At 42.8% G+C, this 20331-nt stretch overlaps 1 protein-coding gene across 1 annotated transcript; it reads left to right on the top strand.

The window, feature by feature from the left end:
• Nucleotides 1-12200: 12200 nt before the first annotated feature.
• On the top strand, nucleotides 12201-15177 carry LOC311238110 (frizzled-8-like). The gene is given in 2 exon segments (XM_084326098.1): nucleotides 12201-13325; nucleotides 13327-15177. Coding segments are annotated over 2 exon segments (1815 nt in total). The 5' UTR covers nucleotides 12201-12704; the 3' UTR covers nucleotides 14521-15177.
• The last annotated feature ends 5154 nt before the right edge of the window (nucleotides 15178-20331 follow it).

Below are 20331 nucleotides of genomic sequence, written 5' to 3'. Positions count from 1 at the left end.
TGAAATTACACGATGTACCATTGCCTATGCGGAGATCATACGTTCATTGCACTCGATGTTCACTTGCCAGGCTGTGATATTGATAGTGATTGTATATGTCTGCACTTTGTGCTCATTTTATGCCTGTCTTTTTTTCTGTTGTGAAGATTCAGATTCAGATTCAGAGTTTTTATTTGCCACATGGAATCATACAATCAGAGTTTCTTCATTACACAATCATAAATAACATTCCATGGACAAAAGGAGCAGGAAGAAGAATAAATCTTATAGTTACCTGCCCCTTATTCCTAAACTAAAGAAGTATTTTCTTAATGGTCGGCGTACAACCTAATTTATACAAATAATAATTTATACCATTATACAAGAAACTCACAATTCACAGTTAAACAAGGAAAACATTTAATAATAATAATAATAATAATAATAATAATAATAATAATAATAATAATAATAATAATAATAATAATAATAATAATAATAATAATAATAATAATAATAATAATAATAATAATAATAATAATAATAATAATAATAATAATAATAATAATAATAATAATAATAATAATAATAATAATAATAATAATAATAATAATAATTAATAATAATAATTAATAATAATAATAATAATAATAATAATAAAGAATAAAGAATAAAGAATAAAAGAAAAAGAGAAAAAAAAGAAAAGAAAATATCTCACTATTCAGATCACATTTGATTTTCATACTGAGTAAATATTTCTTTTTTATAATTTTTTTGAATAGATAAACACTACTACATCCCTTAAGCTCGCTATGGAGAGAATTCCACAACTTTAACCAATAACGGAAGGACACATCTGTTTAAGTGTGGTACGTGCAAACTGATGTTTAAAATTGTATTTTCTCCTACTAAACTCACGTTCTAAATGAAAAAGATTTTGTAGTTTTTCTGGCAGTGTATTATTTCTTGCCCTAAACATAATTAACATTGTTTGAAACTTAACCATGTCTTCAAGTTTAATTATTCTAGATTTAATAAATAATGTATTTGTGTGTTCTCGATAACTCACTTTATGTGTGATTCTTATGGCACTTTGAGCTGCTTTTTCAAGGCTGCACCTACTTTTGGGGGAAACAAGGACACCGTTCCTATTGACCACCATTGTATTTGGCCTGTAGAAAAACTGTCAGCGGAACGCTTACATTGTTTGAAATGTTTGTTTAGTTAGTGCATCATGTTTAGTCAAGCAATTACTTTCCAACACTTGCCGTCGCTGAGCATTCGTGCCATTGTGAAAAGTGAGGTTTTATCTGTTTTAAGTTCCTTCAGTCTATGTGTCAGCTGCAGGATATTTCCTCATTCCCCTACCTGGACATTTAATATTATGCGTATGAATCTCCAAGTGACATAAAACTAAGAGGGTATGACTGGGCCTCGATGGTCTTTGGCGTGATTTACATCTCTGTGTTTTGCCCTAAAGTTGTCGTTTTTTGCACAAACGGCATCTAATTCCTTGTTTATTCCTTGAGTTGTTTTCCCCTAAAATCCGTGACGTATTGCCAGTCTGGTGTATAGCCTACAGCAGCTAGGAGCCAGCAAATGTTTACTGTACGGTGGTATTGTGTGACAGTTAAATATAAGGCAAGTTAGCCCGCACCTTATCTAGATTCCCAATATCTTATATATGCAAGACACAGAAGATGCCCAACTCTCAGTAATGCACAAGGACATTTTATACCTGGAGAACAGGGTGAGAGAGCACCAGGAACGATGCAGTATGAACTATTCAAAGGTTGTATGAATAGTAATGAGAAAGGGGTTAATTGGAACCCCTCTCCTGTCTCTTTTCTTCCCCCAGTGCCCCTCACAGAGGAGGGCAATCACCTTGTGAACTTGCCCCATCTGTCTGGCCAGGGTCAGCCCCGGGGCGAACACGCTCGCCCTCCGCCTCAGCGTCCGTCCACCCGGCGTCTGTGCTATATGAGGGGCCAGTGGAGCAGGAAAGCGAAACGACCACCTTTCGGAGGAGCGCGCTGTAACCAGAGGGCACGGCTACTCGCGTAACCCTTTCACTGGCACACGGCAGCCGGTTAACCCTTTCACTGTGACAATACAGAAGGTTAGCCCTTTACTATCACACAACCGACGGCGATGCTCCATCATTAGCATCATTAGCTCCGCGGGTGGAGCTAATGATCGCCGTCGGTTGTGTGATAGTAAAGGGCTAACCTTCTGTCGTGTGGCAGTGAAGTCAAGTCAAGTCAAGTCAAGAGTTTTATTTGTCACGGCATACAAGTATACAGTGAAATGCGGGGGGTCTTGCCCACAACGATTGTGCATAATACAATAATAATAATATAATAAGAATCCAATAGAACAAAAGGGTTAAAGGAACACACCAACATTTTGAGAAATTAGCTTTTTAGAAATTGGCTAACTGGCCCATTTCCGCTTCCATTCATTGTGCTAAGCTAGGCTAACATGCAGCCAGATCGCTTTCTACTGAACGCACAGAGAGGAAACTGGTATCTATCGTCTTGTCTCTCTCTGGAGAAGACGGTAAGTTAATTTCCCAAAAAGTTGGCATGTTCCTTTAAAGGAACATGCAGACGTTATGGGAAATGCGCTTACCGTCTTCTCCAGAGTAAAAAGATATACATTTCCTTTCTGTGAGTTCAATAGAAAGCTATCCGGCTGCAAGCTAGCCTATAGCTTAGCACAATGAATGGAAGCGGATATGGACCAGGGGGTGTGACTGATGAAGAATGTAAAATGTGTTATTTTCACTCAAAGTTGCATTTGACTCCACATTGCAGCACCCCGGATTGCCTCTCTTTGACAAGTGTTTCACAAAGAAGTGGCCCAGATTTTATGTTTAGGTAATGTAAAATGAGTTAGTCAAATGAAATTACACGATGTACCATTGCCTATGCGGAGATCATACGTTCATTGCACTCGATGTTCACTTGCCAGGCTGTGATATTGATAGTGATTGTATATGTCTGCACTTTGTGCTCATTTTATGCCTGTCTTTTTTTCTGTTGTGAAGATTCAGATTCAGATTCAGAGTTTTTATTTGCCACATGGAATCATACAATCAGAGTTTCTTCATTACACAATCATAAATAACATTCCATGGACAAAAGGAGCAGGAAGAAGAATAAATCTTATAGTTACCTGCCCCTTATTCCTAAACTAAAGAAGTATTTTCTTAATGGTCGGCGTACAACCTAATTTATACAAATAATAATTTATACCATTATACAAGAAACTCACAATTCACAGTTAAACAAGGAAAACATTTAATAATAATAATAATAATAATAATAATAATAATAATAATAATAATAATAATAATAATAATAATAATAATAATAATAATAATAATAATAATAATAATAATAATAATAATAATAATAATAATAATAATAATAATAATAATAATAATAATAATAATAATAATAATAATAATAATAATAATAATAATAATAATAATAATAATAATAATAATAATAATAATAATAATAATAATAATAATAATAATAATAATAATAATAATAATAATAATAATAATAATAATAAAGAATAAAGAATAAAGAATAAAAGAAAAAGAGAAAAAAAAAGAAAAGAAAATATCTCACTATTCAGATCACATTTGATTTTCATACTGAGTAAATATTTCTTTTTTATAATTTTTTTTGAATAGATAAACACTACTACATCCCTTAAGCTCGCTATGGAGAGAATTCCACAACTTTAACCAATAACGGAAGGACACATCTGTTTAAGTGTGGTACGTGCAAACTGATGTTTAAAATTGTATTTTCTCCTACTAAACTCACGTTCTAAATGAAAAAGATTTTGTAGTTTTTCTGGCAGTGTATTATTTCTTGCCCTAAACATAATTAACATTGTTTGAAACTTAACCATGTCTTCAAGTTTAATTATTCTAGATTTAATAAATAATGTATTTGTGTGTTCTCGATAACTCACTTTATGTGTGATTCTTATGGCACTTTGAGCTGCTTTTTCAAGGCTGCACCTACTTTTGGGGGAAACAAGGACACCGTTCCTATTGACCACCATTGTATTTGGCCTGTAGAAAAACTGTCAGCGGAACGCTTACATTGTTTGAAATGTTTGTTTAGTTAGTGCATCATGTTTAGTCAAGCAATTACTTTCCAACACTTGCCGTCGCTGAGCATTCGTGCCATTGTGAAAAGTGAGGTTTTATCTGTTTTAAGTTCCTTCAGTCTATGTGTCAGCTGCAGGATATTTCCTCATTCCCCTACCTGGACATTTAATATTATGCGTATGAATCTCCAAGTGACATAAAACTAAGAGGGTATGACTGGGCCTCGATGGTCTTTGGCGTGATTTACATCTCTGTGTTTTGCCCTAAAGTTGTCGTTTTTTGCACAAACGGCATCTAATTCCTTGTTTATTCCTTGAGTTGTTTTCCCCTAAAATTCCGTGACGTATTGCCAGTCTGGTGTATAGCCTACAGCAGCTAGGAGCCAGCAAATGTTTACTGTACGGTGGTATTGTGTGACAGTTAAATATAAGGCAAGTTAGCCCGCACCTTATCTAGATTCCCAATATCTTATATATGCAAGACACAGAAGATGCCCAACTCTCAGTAATGCACAAGGACATTTTATACCTGGAGAACAGGGTGAGAGAGCACCAGGAACGATGCAGTATGAACTATTCAAAGGTTGTATGAATAGTAATGAGAAAGGGGTTAATTGGAACCCCTCTCCTGTCTCTTTTCTTCCCCCAGTGCCCCTCACAGAGGAGGGCAATCACCTTGTGAACTTGCCCCATCTGTCTGGCCAGGGTCAGCCCCGGGGCGAACACGCTCGCCCTCCGCCTCAGCGTCCGTCCACCCGGCGTCTGTGCTATAATGAGGGGCCAGTGGAGCAGGAAAGCGAAACGACCACCTTTCGGGAGGAGCGCGCTGTAACCAGAGGGCACGGCTACTCGCGTAACCCTTTCACTGGCACACGGCAGCCGGTTAACCCTTTCACTGTGACAATACAGAAGGTTAGCCCTTTACTATCACACAACCGACGGCGATGCTCCATCATTAGCATCATTAGCTCCGCGGGTGGAGCTAATGATCGCCGTCGGTTGTGTGATAGTAAAGGGCTAACCTTCTGTCGTGTGGCAGTGAAGTCAAGTCAAGTCAAGTCAAGAGTTTTATTTGTCACGGCATACAAGTATACAGTGAAATGCGGGGGGTCTTGCCCACAACGATTGTGCATAATACAATAATAATAATATAATAAGAATCCAATAGAACGAAAGGGTTAAAGGAACACACCAACATTTTGAGAAATTAGCTTTTTAGAAATTGGCTAACTGGCCCATTTCCGCTTCCATTCATTGTGCTAAGCTAGGCTAACATGCAGCCGCTAACTGGCCCATTTCCGCTTCCATTCATTGTGCTAAGCTAGGCTAACATGCAGCCAGATCGCTTTCTACTGAACGCACAGAGAGGAAACTGGTATCTATCGTCTTGTCTCTCTCTGGAGAAGACGGTAAGTTAATTTCCCAAAAAGTTGGCATGTTCCTTTAAAGGAACATGCAGACGTTATGGGAAATGCGCTTACCGTCTTCTCCAGAGTAAAAAGATATACATTTCCTTTCTGTGAGTTCAATAGAAAGCTATCCGGCTGCAAGCTAGCCTATAGCTTAGCACAATGAATGGAAGCGGATATGGACCAGCTAGCCTATAGCTGTGGGCCAAAAACACCTCTCCCGGAGTTTTAAGCTATAGGCTAGTTGTCAGTATCTGCTTCCATTCGTTAGCTAGCAGCCGGATAGTTTTCTACTGAACGCACAGGGAGGAAATTGGTATCCATCTTCTTGTCTGATTCTGGAGAAGATGCTAAGCTCATTTCCCATAAAATTCAGTGTGTTCCTTTAACCCTTTCACTACCACACTACCAAAGGGTTAACCCTTTCACTGCAACAATACAGACGGTTAACCCTTTCACTGCCCACACGACAAAGGGTTAACCCTTTCACTGCAACAATACAGACAGTTAACCCTTTCACTGCCACACGACAAAGGGTTAACCCTTTCACTCCCACACTACAGAAGGTTAACCCTTTCACTGCCACACTACAGACGGTTAACCATTTCACTGGCACACGACAAAGGGTTAACCCTTTCACTACCTCACTACAGACGGTTAACCCATTCACTACAAGCATTGTCCGTATGTTGATCATAGGTGGGCAGGCGCAGCCTCAAATTACAGCAGGCAGGGGTTAAAAACTCACCTCGGTGTATGCATGTGTGTGTGTGTGTGTGTGTATGCACGTATGTATGTGCGTGCGTGCACGTGTGTGTTTCCTTAGCACAAGGGAAACCTCCAGGTGCTCGCTTTACTCCTCTGGATGGAGAGAACAAGATGCATGCTGTCTTACAAGAGGGGGAGATAAATCTACCAGGGGTGTCAAGTAGCTGACCTGGGACCAGCCAGGGGCGGAGAGACAGACCACTGCTGGCACGGCCACATTCTTGTGGCATCGAGTGGCTGAAGAGCTCCAAACAATCGCTGGTTCCCCGGCCGCCAGAGGATGACACAGACAACTCTTTGTGGAAGGAATGGTGTGCTTTAATTACTTTAAGTAGTAATTCTACTTCCCCCCCCCCCCCCCCCCCCCTTCTCTACTTCATGCTCCCTATACAGGTGTCGGAAAATAAATCCATCCTGAAATAGTAACCACGTCGTGCGCGGTTTATGTAATACTGTACGACTCCGTTTTGATTTTGAATAGGGACCGGTCTCACCTTGAGGCAAGACTCTTAGTGACGATGTCGTCGAGAGACAAGTCCGGAAGGGAGCCGCTCCGTAGACGGCCGATAGTGGAACAAATCCTAGGACACCAGACTTTTTCATAGTTCTAATAACTATTGGAAGAACTACGCCATTTTTTTCATGTCCTCCTCCCTGCAGGAACTGAGGGCGATCATAGTTCTTAGAACGCCGTTTTGAGGGATTTTTTTTTTTTTTTTTTTTTATCAAATATTTTTTTGTTTTGAGGGACCTTTTAAAGGAACACGACAACATTTGGGGAAATTAGCTTATCGTCTTCTCCAGAGAGAGACAAGAAGATAGATACCAGTTTCCTCTCTGTGCGTTCAGTATAGAAAGCTATCTGGCTGCACGTTAGCCTAGCTTAGCACAATGAATGGAAGCGGACAGTGCCGGTTAGCCTTCGGGAGAGGTGTTAGTTGGACAATGCCTAGGCTAACCGGCACTGTCCACTTCCATTCATTGTGCTAAGCTAGGCTAACGTGCAGACAGATAGCTTTCTACTGAACGCACAGAGAAGAAACTGGTATCTATCTTCTTGTCTCTCTCTGGAGAAGACGATAAGTTAATTTCCCAAAATGTTTAACATGTAGTTCTCAGAATTCTCTAGTGGGTAGTTCCTCTGAGGTAGTATGAAGGTAGTTCTCAGAGCTCTCTAGTGGATAGTTCCTCTCAGGTAGTATGAAGGTATGTTTATATAAAGATATGCTCCTTAGGGACCTGCACTGGCTCCCCATTGCTGCACGAATCCGCTTCAAGGACCTCGACCTGGCATACCGTGCGGCAAAGGGAACCGCTCCCGTCTACCTCCGGTCAATGGTCTCTAACTACACACCCTCAAGACGCTCTGCATCTTCTGGCCGCCTCAGACCTACTCCTATCCGAGCTCCGGGAGGGTCATCAAGGAGAAGCCGCCTTTTCTCAGTCCTTGCCCCACAATGGTGGAATGAACTACCCACCCCAGTTAGGACAGCCGAAACCCGTCCAATCTTTCGCCGTCAAATAAAGACGCACTTCTTCAACCACTATCTGAAATTATTATTATTATTTTATTTTAATTTGTTTATCTAACCCTAACTAACCTTACTGTCATGCACTTGTCCTAATAAACTAACCTACACTGTAGCACTCAACACTTTGATGAACATTGTTACTCAGCTGATAGAGTTGTACCCTTCCTGATGACTTGTCGTACAGAACTTGTAAGTCGCTTTGGATAAAAGCGTCAGCTAAATGACTAAATGTAAATGTAAAATGTAAATGTAGTTCCTCTCAGGGAGACCCCAGAACAGTTTGGTTTGAAAGCGTCTTGTGACAGGTATCCATGGTGATTTTACTGGGATATGGGTATGTTTTCTGATTCAGTGCTGTAAGCCCTACATTTAAATACAACTCATTTGAATGTTATATCTCAAACAAAAACAAAAACGTTTGAGCCCACAAAGTCGGCCACTACTCTTCAATGTCAACGGGTCAACGGACCAACGCCCAAAAGTGTCACGTGATGACATCACCAATTCAAATCTCGATGCTCTGGTTTACAGCTTAACGTGACAGTTGTCAGGGTTTGTTTATAGATATCGACTTAACTGTTCGAGATCATTGAAATAGCACAATGCAAATTCTCTTTTAGGGTGGATTTTACACTTCAATTAGGAAATGGATTCTTTGCTTTTCCTTTTAGCAGCTCGTCTATAAACAGCCCCATAGTTGAGTTTATGGCTGCCAATCAACACATTATGCCCAATATCACACATCAAGAGATTCCTGACTAATTATTCTCTCGCTCTCTCTCTCACACACACATGCACGCACGCACACACACACACACATGCACACACACGCACAACCCCCCCCCCCCCCCCCCCACACACACACACACACACGTGTGTAGTACCCCCACCCCGCCACACATAGACACCCGACACATAATAGAGCTCCTTGGCACACAAACACTCCCAGCAGTCCGTCAGTCACACACAGAGCGAGGGAGGGACAGTGACCGTGAGGGAGGATTTCCTGAGGCCTCTGTCCTCCCAGCAGTAGGTTGATTGGAGGGGCTGGCAGTGTTTGTTAAGGTAATAGCACTGGTAATAGCCCAAGGTGAGCTAATTCACAGGGTACACGTTCCACGCTCCACCACCTCAGGGGAACCCCAGCGGAAGGGGTCTGTCGGTGGGGCGGGGGTCATTTCTCTCTCTCTCTCTCTCTCTCTCTCTCTCTCTCTCTCTCTCTCTCTCTCTCTCTCTCTCTCTCCAGCCCCACCTGAAAGTGATTACCAGGCTAGCTCTGAACAAACAAACCCCATATGGAGTGTCTATAGTGGGGCTAAGGCCAGGGCCCGGGGAGCCCTCCTCCAGAGAGAAAGAGAGAGAGAGAGAGAGAGAGAGAGAGGGAGAGAGAGAGAGACAGAGAGGGGGAGGGAGAGGAGGAGGGAGAGGGAGGGAGGGAGAGAGAGAGAAGGCCTGTGCAAACAGGGCTAATGAAGTCTTAACAAGCAGCCCCCGGGTTCGCGCGAGCCCACTAAATGCCACTGAGGCTCTTGGAATTGTATCCAGCAGATTGGTTAAATCTCCTCCAAGCTTTTGCCTTTTCTACAAGATAAAGTTTACATTAGCATATATATCTCCCTCTCGCCATCGGTCTCAGATCCGGCACGCAGACGCACTTGATGGTATTCCTTTCTTCAGAGAGAGGGGGGGGGGGGGGGGGGGGGGGGTGTTCCTCTCTCCGTTCCACCAGGTATTTTCTCGTGATCTCTCTCTCCAACACTGAGTAACTATAGTACCGACTGTGCCGTGCCCAACGGGGAGAACAGTGGACTTCATACGAGTAAATCATTATCTCTCTCTCTCTCTCTCTCTCTCTCTCTCCCTCCTTCATCTATCCCTCCCTCCCTCCCTTCCTTCGTTCCTCCGTCTCCCACACTGTGACTATATAGCACCTTGCCCTCTCTCCTTTTCATAATGTGTTCCTTCTCACACATCTTTAATACGGGTGAGATTATTATTATTGTGAAAATAGCACCACCTCCTCCTCCTTCACACACACACACACACACACACACGCACACACACACGCCTACACACACACACCTACGCCTACACACACGCCTACACACACACACAGACACACAAGCCTACACACACACACACACACACACACACAGACACACACACACCTACACACACACCTACATACACACACGTCTTCATGGCACGGCTTTGGCTGTGTCTCCTAATCAAAAGCAAACAGCCATTAGGAGAGAGCACTGTCCTTATCTCCCGGGTCGGACCCAATTTAATCACTCCGCTGTCTCCGTGCCACGCAGACACAGGTGTGTGTGGTGTGTGTGTGCCGTGTCTAGTGGGTTCTGAGCGTGTGTTGTTTTATTCATCCAGTGGATCTACTGTGTTTAAAGCTGCCTCACGTGATAAAGACCTCTGGCTCCCCTCCAAACACAATACCACTCAACTTTAAACTATAAGCAGACCCCCCCCCCCCCACTTACTATGTGCTGGGAGACTGGGGGGCAGACGTTATTATTACATCACGCCCTGCAGCAGCATCCAAAAACATTGCAGGAACTTGGACTTTGGACAAACTATTGAGATTGTAGTGTGTGTGTGTGTGTGTGTGTGTGCGTGCGTGTGTGTGTGTGTGTGTGTGCGTGTGTGTGTGTGCGTGCGTGCGTGTGTGCGTGTGTGTGCGCATGTGTGTGTGCGCATGTGTGTGTGCGTGTGCGTATGTCATGAATATATTCACAGAGATATATAGTCTTCTCTCTGGTGAAAGTACATGTAATATCAAGTTTGAAAACAGATGTTGTAATCACATCCTGGGTCTTTTTAGAACAGTATAAACCTGAACATTGGTTTTCAACAACTGCTTGTCTTTGCCATTCTATTAGATAGATAGATTTTTTTTGTGTGTGTCTTACATACAGATGTATGCCCAGCCCATATGGGCTTACAAGACAAACAGTGAGTGATCATATTCATATATAGACCAAGATGGCCAAAAATAAAAAATAAAATAATAATAATAATAATAATAATAATAATAATAATAATAATAATAATAATAATAATAATAATAATAATAATAATAATAATAATAATAATAATAATAATAATAATAATAATAATAATAATAATAATAATAATAATAATAATAATAATAATAATAATAATAATAATAATAATAATAATAATAATAATAATAATAATAATAATAATAATAATAATAATAATAATAATAATAATAAAAATAATAATAATAATAATAATAATAATAATAATAATAATAATAATAATAATAATAATAATAATAATAATAATAATAATAATAATAATAATAATAATAATAATATAATAATAATAATAATAATAATAATAATAATAATAATAATAATAATAATAATAATAATAATAATAATAATAATAATAATAATAATAATAATAATAATAATAATAATAATAATAATATAATAACAAGCTGTAAACAATGTATTAACGGTTTAGTCTTCAAGTCTTGAGATATACAGCCTGGGGTGTTTATTGATCATGTATCAGTGCACAATTGTACAATTGTTGATAGTGAATAAGTCAAAATTCACATTTTTAAGGTAACATATTACCAAAAGCACATTGATTAATTAATTTTCAGGTATCGGAATTTACCCCCCCCCCCCCCCCCCCACCCCCCCCCCCCTCCCCAAAGTAAACGAGAGGAAGTAATCTCGAGGAGAAGAAGTTTATTATAATCTCTGCTCTGCCGCTGGTCACCGCTCTCTGTTTGTCCCTCTCGCCTCCCGCTGCTCCTGCGTGAAGCGTTAAAGGAAACATTAGCACCTCATTTGAAAAATAAAACAGCCTTTTCCACAAAGACAGACAACTCGCCGGGGAGCCTTATCGTGCGCAAATTAACCAATTTAGGGAGGTGCCACTATGATAGGGGAGGAATCACGGTGTGTGCGTGGTGGCGTGGCGCGCATGTGTAACATACTTAATATTCTAGCACTGTTAGACATTTGTATAAAGGTGACTCTATAATATCTATAAACCTACAACAGGGAGCTTATTATTTTTTGCGAGATGCATCCTGAGGTATAGGCGTTGGGAAATGTTAATTTCATTTCGAATGTAACATAATTCAGGGCATTTGGGTATAAATATAATATCCCCTAGGCAACGCAATAACAAAACGAGTATATTATGCTACTATAACAAAACATCTTTCAGAAAAAAACTTTGATTGACTTATCCCCATACTAGTACCCGCCCCTGCTGTGTTGCGATTAGAGGAGCGGGCGCGGGGGGGGCGTGGCGCCGCCGCCTCCGGTATAAATACGCACCGCGGCGCCGAGCGCAGCACGGTTTGGATGGGAAACAGGGCGACGCGCAGAACGAATGTAGTCGCGGTGTTTTGAAGAAAGAAGAAGGCAACGCACAGGCTATGCTCACAAGCGCTACTTGTTGTGACGGGAGAAGAAGAACGTGCAGGCCGGTCTATACGAGAGGCTCTCTTATCGAGGAGGATATACAGAAGGCTTTTCCATTGTTATTATTATTATTATTATTATTATTATTATTATTATTATTATTATTAGGTGGATTCTCTCTCCCCTTTTCCTCAGCCATCTTGACTGCTCGCCTGCAGGCTATTTTCTCCCCCTCCTCCTCCTCCTCCTCCTCCGCTGAAAGTAAACACGGCTTTGCAAATTGCACGCAACTCCGCGTGTGCCAGATCAGTAAAGCGAGATGGGGGGCTCGCTGGACAAGATCTAATTATTTGACTGGGGGGACTCTCGTCAAGAGACAAAACACCAGTCTAAGAGGTTTTCCCACCTAAAAGCAGGGAGATCGGGATAATAATACGACGCCGCGCCAGAGGATGGAGTACGACCTGTTGGGGATTTACCTGCTGCTGTCACTCGCCCTCGTCGTACCCCGATCCAGCGGCACCGCGGCGGCCAAGGAGATCACCTGCCAGGAGATCGCGGTGCCTCTGTGCAAAGGCATCGGCTACAACTACACCTACATGCCCAACCAGTTCAACCACGACACGCAGGACGAGGCGGGCTTGGAGGTGCACCAGTTCTGGCCCCTGGTGGAGATCCAGTGTTCGCCGGACCTGCGCTTCTTCCTGTGCAGCATGTACACGCCGATCTGCCTGGAGGACTACAAGAAGCCGCTGCCGCCGTGCCGCAGCGTGTGCGAGAGAGCCCGGGCGGGCTGCGCGCCCCTCATGCGGCAGTACGGCTTCCCGTGGCCGGACCGGATGAAGTGCGACCTGCTGCCGGTGCAGGGCAACCCGGACACCCTGTGCATGGACTACAACAGGACCGACTCCTCCACCACGGTGTCGCCGGTCCTCCCCAAACCCACCGGCTACCCCGGGAAGGCGGTGAACACGTACAATAAGAATAATAATAATAAGCCCGGACACAATAATAACAACAATCGACCCAACGTGCCGGGTAGTAAACACAAGCCCCCGGCGGGGGGGGGGGCCCCCTCCCTGCGAGCTGCAGGGCTGCAAGTGCCTCACCCCCATGGTGCCGGTGGACACGGACCGACACCCGCTCTACAACCGGGTGAAGACGGGCCAGATCGCCAACTGCGCCATGCCGTGCCACAACCCGTACTTTACGCACGACGAGCGCACGTTCACCACCTTCTGGATCGGCCTGTGGTCCGTGCTGTGCTTCGTGTCCACCTTCGCCACCGTCGCCACGTTCCTGATCGACATGGAGCGGTTTAAGTACCCCGAGAGGCCCATCATCTTCCTCTCCGCCTGCTACATGTTCGTGTCCGTGGGTTACATCGTGCGCCTGGTCGCCGGGCACGAGCAGGTGGCGTGCAACCGGGAGTACGACGCGGAGCACGTCCACTACGAGACCACCGGCCCGGCGCTGTGCACGGTGGTCTTCCTGCTCGTCTACTTCTTCGGCATGGCCAGCTCCATCTGGTGGGTGATCCTGTCGCTCACCTGGTTCCTCGCGGCGGGGATGAAGTGGGGCAACGAGGCGATCGCCAGCTACTCCCAGTACTTCCACCTGGCCGCCTGGCTCATCCCCAGCATGAAGTCCATCGCGGTGCTCGCCCTGAGCTCGGTGGACGGCGACTCGGTGGCGGGCATCTGCTACGTGGGCAACCAGAACCTGGACAACCTGCGCGGCTTCGTCTTGGCGCCGCTGGTCATCTATCTGTTCATCGGCACCATGTTCCTCCTGGCCGGCTTCGTGTCCTTGTTCCGGATACGCAGCGTGATCAAACAAGGGGGCACCATGAAGACGGACAAGCTGGAGAAGCTGATGATCCGCATCGGCGTCTTCACGGTGCTCTACACGGTGCCCGCCACCGTCATCGTCGCCTGCTACTTCTACGAGCAGCACAACCGGCAGAGTTGGGAGATCACGCACAACTGCAACTCCTGCGTGCTGGAGCGAGAGCGCAGGACGCCGGACTACGCCGTGTTCATGCTCAAGTACTTCATGTGCCTTCTGGTGGGCATCACGTCGGGCGTGTGGATCTGGTCCGGGAAGACCCTGGAGTCGTGGCGGACCTTCTGTACGCGCTGCTGCTGGCGGAGCAAAGGCACCGGCGGCGGCTCCCTGTACAGCGACGTGAGCACCGGCCTGACGTGGAGGTCGGGCACCGCCAGCTCCGGGTCTTGCCCCAAACAGATGCCATTGTCGCAGGTTTGAAAACAAACTTTACAAAAAAAAATTAAAAAAAAATAAAGCTTAATTTAAGCGGACTGCTAATTGTTTGTGTGGGGGGGGGAGATAACCATTATCACTCCCCTGCTTAGCAATTAGCATAGTAATGAACTGTTGATGGCCCCTCTGCACAGGAGGGCTGTCGGTGAACTGGTTGAAACAATGCACCTGGCATTAACAGGTTAATTATTCCTCCCCCGTTCATATGCATTATTATTAGGAGGGATGAAGCTTTTATACGCAAACTATGGGCATTACCTTGTTGTAAGAAACACCAACGTTGGTCCTAATAACTTGCTTCACACACAAAGAACTTTGGATTTGTTAACCATTCTACCATGATGCCAGGCAAAGACAGCATTGTATCATTCAATCACAATATCAAAGATGGTTTAAATTAAGCCTTAAATAGTGCCCAAATGTTGTACTGGTCATTCTTTATTTTTTTTGTGTTGTTGTTGTTGTTGTTGCTTTTTTTTTTTTTTGTAATTTCAAAAAATGTATTTATATAATGGTTATGTACAAACGTGTATATTTGTGTACAAAAGAAAAATTTATAAGCTATTGTAAATCTGTACAAAGTGTAGATGTCTCTTTTGTGGAAGAAAACTAAAAAAACAAATATGGCCTTTATTTTGACAATAAAACATTTGATAAATCTCAAAAGTTGTGTGTAACTCCTCTTATGGTGTTTTAACCAGTGAGTCATGTCTCCTATAGATCTCTGTTCTGTGGCTCCTTGTGGTCACCGTGTTGAGGATGGCAGCTTTTCTAGAGAGACCCTGCGTCTAAAAGGGAACCCTTTTAACCATCAAGACTCCCGGTAATTAGAGGCAGGGGTTTGGAGCTGTGGGGGGGGGGGGGGGGGTCTCCATAATTGTTAAAAGTCCTCTTCAGGGGCCTGCCGAGGGGACGGCTTTCTTAATTTCAGTGAAAGAGGGACCAGAGTGAATGGAGTCTTAAACGCAGGGAACGGCTCCTTTTCATCTCGGGGAAACTTTGATCTTTCTTTTTTTAAACAGCTGAGAATAAAGGTGGCGCATAGTTAGAAGTGGCTGTCTGATCTGCCAAGGTTCTCTCTCCCCTAAACACCCACCCAGTTTGCAACCCTTGTGCGCTTTTGATGGACGTATACTAGCATTGAAAGAGCATTTTAGGGACCCTCGCTTTTCGGTTTGTCACAGAGAGAGAGAGAGAGAGGAGGAAAAAAAGCTTGCCACAAGACGCCCCCGTGTCTCTGTTTGGATTTGGTAGAGCTTTTGAAACATCTTCTCTCGACTCAAGTTGTATTAAGAGAAGCACAGGGGCCTTGACATGAATGATATTGAAATGGCAATGAAAGCCCCACAGGTGGTCTGTTCACATGCTCTCAGATCTCAGGACCCCCTTGGCGGGGAATTTTTTTTGCCACAAATGTATCTGGTTTGGGTACCCAATTAACCCAATGCACTGGCATAAGATGATACACTGCGATCCAGACGTAGAAATGCCTTTGATTTGGTTGATCAATGGTGACAGTGTGTGTAGTGAGGCTACTATTCATTTACACTATGGGGTAGTCGGGCCCACATGTAACTTCCAGTCCGCTTTTGACCGGTGTGCAGCTGTGAGTCTTTTGGGAACGCAGGGGTGTAAATCAGGAGTGTGAGACGTATGAATCTTGCATCACTGTTTCTGCTGAAGCACCGGGTAATTAATTATGTGAGTCATAACAAAAGAGGAAAAAAAAACTTTGATCAAACGGTCTGCTGCATAACTAACTCTAAAGATGGTTTTGTTTTTTGTTGAGTAGGAGTTTGTTGTGTGCAATTTCTGAGCATCACTTGTGCAATCTTTCAGTCCTGCAATACATATACACACACACACATATATGTATCGATGATGTAGTGTACACTAACCTAAATCATGATGCATAGCTATTATACTGGTTCACATTGATATGTATGGAAAGTCATTTTTTATTCTATTCAGAAGTTCATTTTCCAAAGATAATAATAATGAACTGTATTTGTATAGCATCTTTCATACAAGAATTGCAGTTCAAAAAGTGCTTCAAAGCAGGAAAAAAAGACAGGCACATAAAATGCAGACGTATAAAATCATATTATTAGGATCTGACATCCCAATATAGGCCACCTTGTTTATGGTTTCATTCTATGGCAGTTTTTTTTTTTAAATAGACAATAATAAAAAGTCAAATAGAATAGACAGAGTAAAATTGTGCAATAGTGCAGTGCGATAAAAATAGTTCTGAATGACTGTTTGACAGTCTCCCTGTTTGATATCCACAGTTTAAAGCCTGACAGTCTTCCTTCCTTCCACTTTGACCCTTCGAACCTCCCTCTCAGGGCGCATAGTTCCCTCTCTCAGGGCGCAGTACTAGGCCTGGGTCCTCCCCCCACACAGTTTTAAAACCTGACAGTCTTTCTTCCTGTCTGATACATTTACTGATACCCACACAGTTCAATACCTGATCGTTTAGAACCTGTAATAAAAGAGTTAAATAGAATGGACAGAGTAAAATAGTGGAATAAATAAAAGATAATCAGTCTTGCAGTTCCAGTTGTGACTTCCAGCCACTCAGTGGAAAAGGCATAATGTCATACCCCCATCTAGTGGTGAGAGTTAAACTGTGCACTTCTAGTCTACAACCAGACCCTATGTACACTCCTAGTCTACAACCAGACCTTATGTATCTGGTTTGGTCCCCCTGACAGCACATCACTCCCACTCCCAAATTATTGGAAAAACAGGATCCTACTCACTGCTCTCCTCAGCATCACAATCATTAATTTGTTTGACAAACTTTTCTTAAATATTGTGATGAAGGTCCAGGGACCAACACGTAGGAACATCTATACTGTATTGTTCTGGCTAGAAACAAGAGCAGAATGCACTAATGCAGGATGTTGTTTTTAAGGCTGACACTGTCACGTTTTAAACTTGGATACGTGAAAGTTGTAATAAGATAATTAAAGATAAAAGAGATTAAACACTTTTGACGGTATTTATTATAAAAAGTGAATAAGGTATAAACAGTGAATAAGCAAAGTATTATAAAAAAGTGAATATAGCAAGGTACAATTGAAATCTAGTTGCTACAACCGGCCTTGTTGGAAGTTTGAATATCTCTCTGTTAAAACCTCTACCAATCATTACTCATATAGAAAAGATATTCATCTAAATCCATATATGCATTTCTAACAAGGGGTTTAGAGAATCTCATGAATGGCTGGACAACCAGTAATCTAACATATACTAGTATTAATAATAGGCTATATTAAATTATATCTGAAGGCATAAAACATATATCTTGTAAAACTATCTGAAGGCAGAAACTGTGTGTTTCTTATAAAAAATGTTCTGTATGGGATATGGGTATACATAGATATTTACATGAGGATATTACCAAAGACGTGAACCCCCCCACATTAGCATACATGGGGAACGGCACCTACTTCTAGTCTGTTTGCACTTAAAGGCACATGTCATGTCATGTTTAGGCTTGTCTTGGTTTGGCTTGGCTCTTGGACACAGTATAATTATCAAGAAACAGTCCATTTCCACCACAGAGGTCACAACCCCAATCTGGTGTTTAACAAGAGAAAGTACGACTGACGAGTGTCTTTAAGAGAGGCCCACACATGCACGTGCACACACACACACACACACACGCACGCACACACACACTGGGTAACAGCCAGTGATGTGTCCTGACATGTCACCTGAGTGGTCACATAGGTGTTGGTCTGTTTATTTTAGGGTTACACACTGCTTCTCATTTTACCCTGTCAGCGTTTTCATTGGGACTGTTCCAGTTTGATCACCAAAGCGTAAAGGGAAACACTGGTCACTGACATGATGGAGTCCAACATGTTATTTCCACAGCCTGGTCAAGTTAAACCAGAGAAGACTCCGACTTGTGACGTCATCAGGTATAAAGTCTGGAGCTGCTCCATAGACAATGCATGGGAGACTGATTTTGTGGATCCACTGAATGTTTGTCTTCTTTTTTTTTTACCCAAATGAGCTTTATATACTATAGTAGTGTTCTCAGTTCGAAACAGAATATGTACCTGTATACTGTTATATTTTAAAGGAGCCAAGACGGTGAACTGTAGAAATTCAGATAGTAGTTTATTTTCTGTAGCCACATAAAGTATCCTCAGTTTACAATCAAGTGTAACACAAGCTTCTGGCCAGAAAGTGAGAAAAAGCTCTCGTCAGACATACAATTAAATACACCAGCTTGGAATGACAAATGAAAACAAAGATGGGTTCAGGGGTTTAGTCGTGTCTGACACAAGACTGGAGAGTGGAGACAAGGACAAAAATGGTTTTCCCGGGAATATGTCGTATCTAAGTCGAGCTGTCCTGGGCCTTGAGTTGTTGTTTAAAGAACACTGTGTTCGAATGTTTGCCCTATTGCCTGAGTAGCTGTACACTAGTCAAACTATATTAACTAGTCGAGGCTGTACAGAGAATATGTATTTAAACAGAGCTATGAACATGCCCAGTAAGCTGTACAAATTATATAATAGGATGACACATATATTTTCTATAAAAACAAGCAATTCAGAAAGTATACTAAATTTGTGTTGAAGTGAAACCACTTAAATTGTACTTAGTGTGACAAAATGAAAACAAAGATGGGTTTCGTATCTGACACAAGATTGATATGAAACAAAAGACAACAAAGAAAAAGACAAGATGACATATTCTGAACATATGACATGTCTAAATGTCCATAACAATACTCCTGGGAGGCCTCAGTGTCATATTTACCTAGGGAGCAGCATCAGATACCTGATCACATCACACATTTGAGTTCCAGCACTCTTGGGAGAGAGTTGTTCATATTCACTAATATTTACAAAAATTGGGCGTCGTAGGTCCCCTTTATTATTACTATAATTTCACTACCACACTACAGAAGGATTAAAGGGTTAACCTTCTGTAGTGTGGTAGTGAAAGGGTTAACCCTTTGTGTCGTGTGGCCGGAAAAGGGTTGACCTTCTGTATTGTCGTAGTGAAAGGGTTAACCGTTTGGTAGTGTGGCAGTGAAAGGGATAATAGTACGGCGTTAATACTAGTAACTACTGAAAACGCTGCTCTCTGCTGTGGTTTCCAATTCTAGGATTGCTTCACAAAGTCACCGAATGCCAACAACCTCAACAAGTCTGAGTGACATCGGTTCCTGACAGGCAGCGAGCGAGCAAACTGGAGACGAAATCGCGCGCGACACTGTCCTGATATGACGCGGCGCTTGTCCGAGTGTGTCTGTGTGTGTGTATTTACCTGGAAGCACACGGGGGAAGCAGCCTGCGATTCTCGACCAATAAAAAGTGTTTAGGGGCGGGACTCGGCCGCGTAATCGCTCAACTAGAGACACAGCGAGCGAATATTTGAGGGGGGAGCGACATCGCCGCTCAGTTCGCTGTCGCTCGCGGTAGGTCAGGATAGTCTGATTGAAACGAATACATTTTAATCATTTTCGCAATCACGCTCGCTCGCGTCGCTGCCTGTCAGGAAGGGGTGTGAGTCTCTAATCACAATAACCAAACGGAGCAGTCGTCTCTAATCCTCGTCGCCAGCACAGGGATCCGAGGAATGACCCGCTGATTGACTCCTCTCATTTCCCAATCAGTGGCTGCCTGCAGCCAAGCGTTAGCCTCTTATCTCTCCTCCCTCTGCTCTCACACCGACACGAGTGCTCCGACACGACGAGCTGTCTATCAAATATTAATGGTAGCATTTGATGAGAGGCAAACACAGGAGGAGAGCAGCGGGGTGGCA

Source organism: Notolepis coatsorum (assembly GCF_963971535.1).
Source record: "Notolepis coatsorum genome assembly, chromosome: 12".
Lineage (NCBI taxonomy): Eukaryota > Metazoa > Chordata > Actinopteri > Aulopiformes > Paralepididae > Notolepis > Notolepis coatsorum.
The sequence above is the reverse complement of the archived record's forward strand: the minus strand, read 5'-3'. Positions and strand labels throughout refer to the sequence as shown.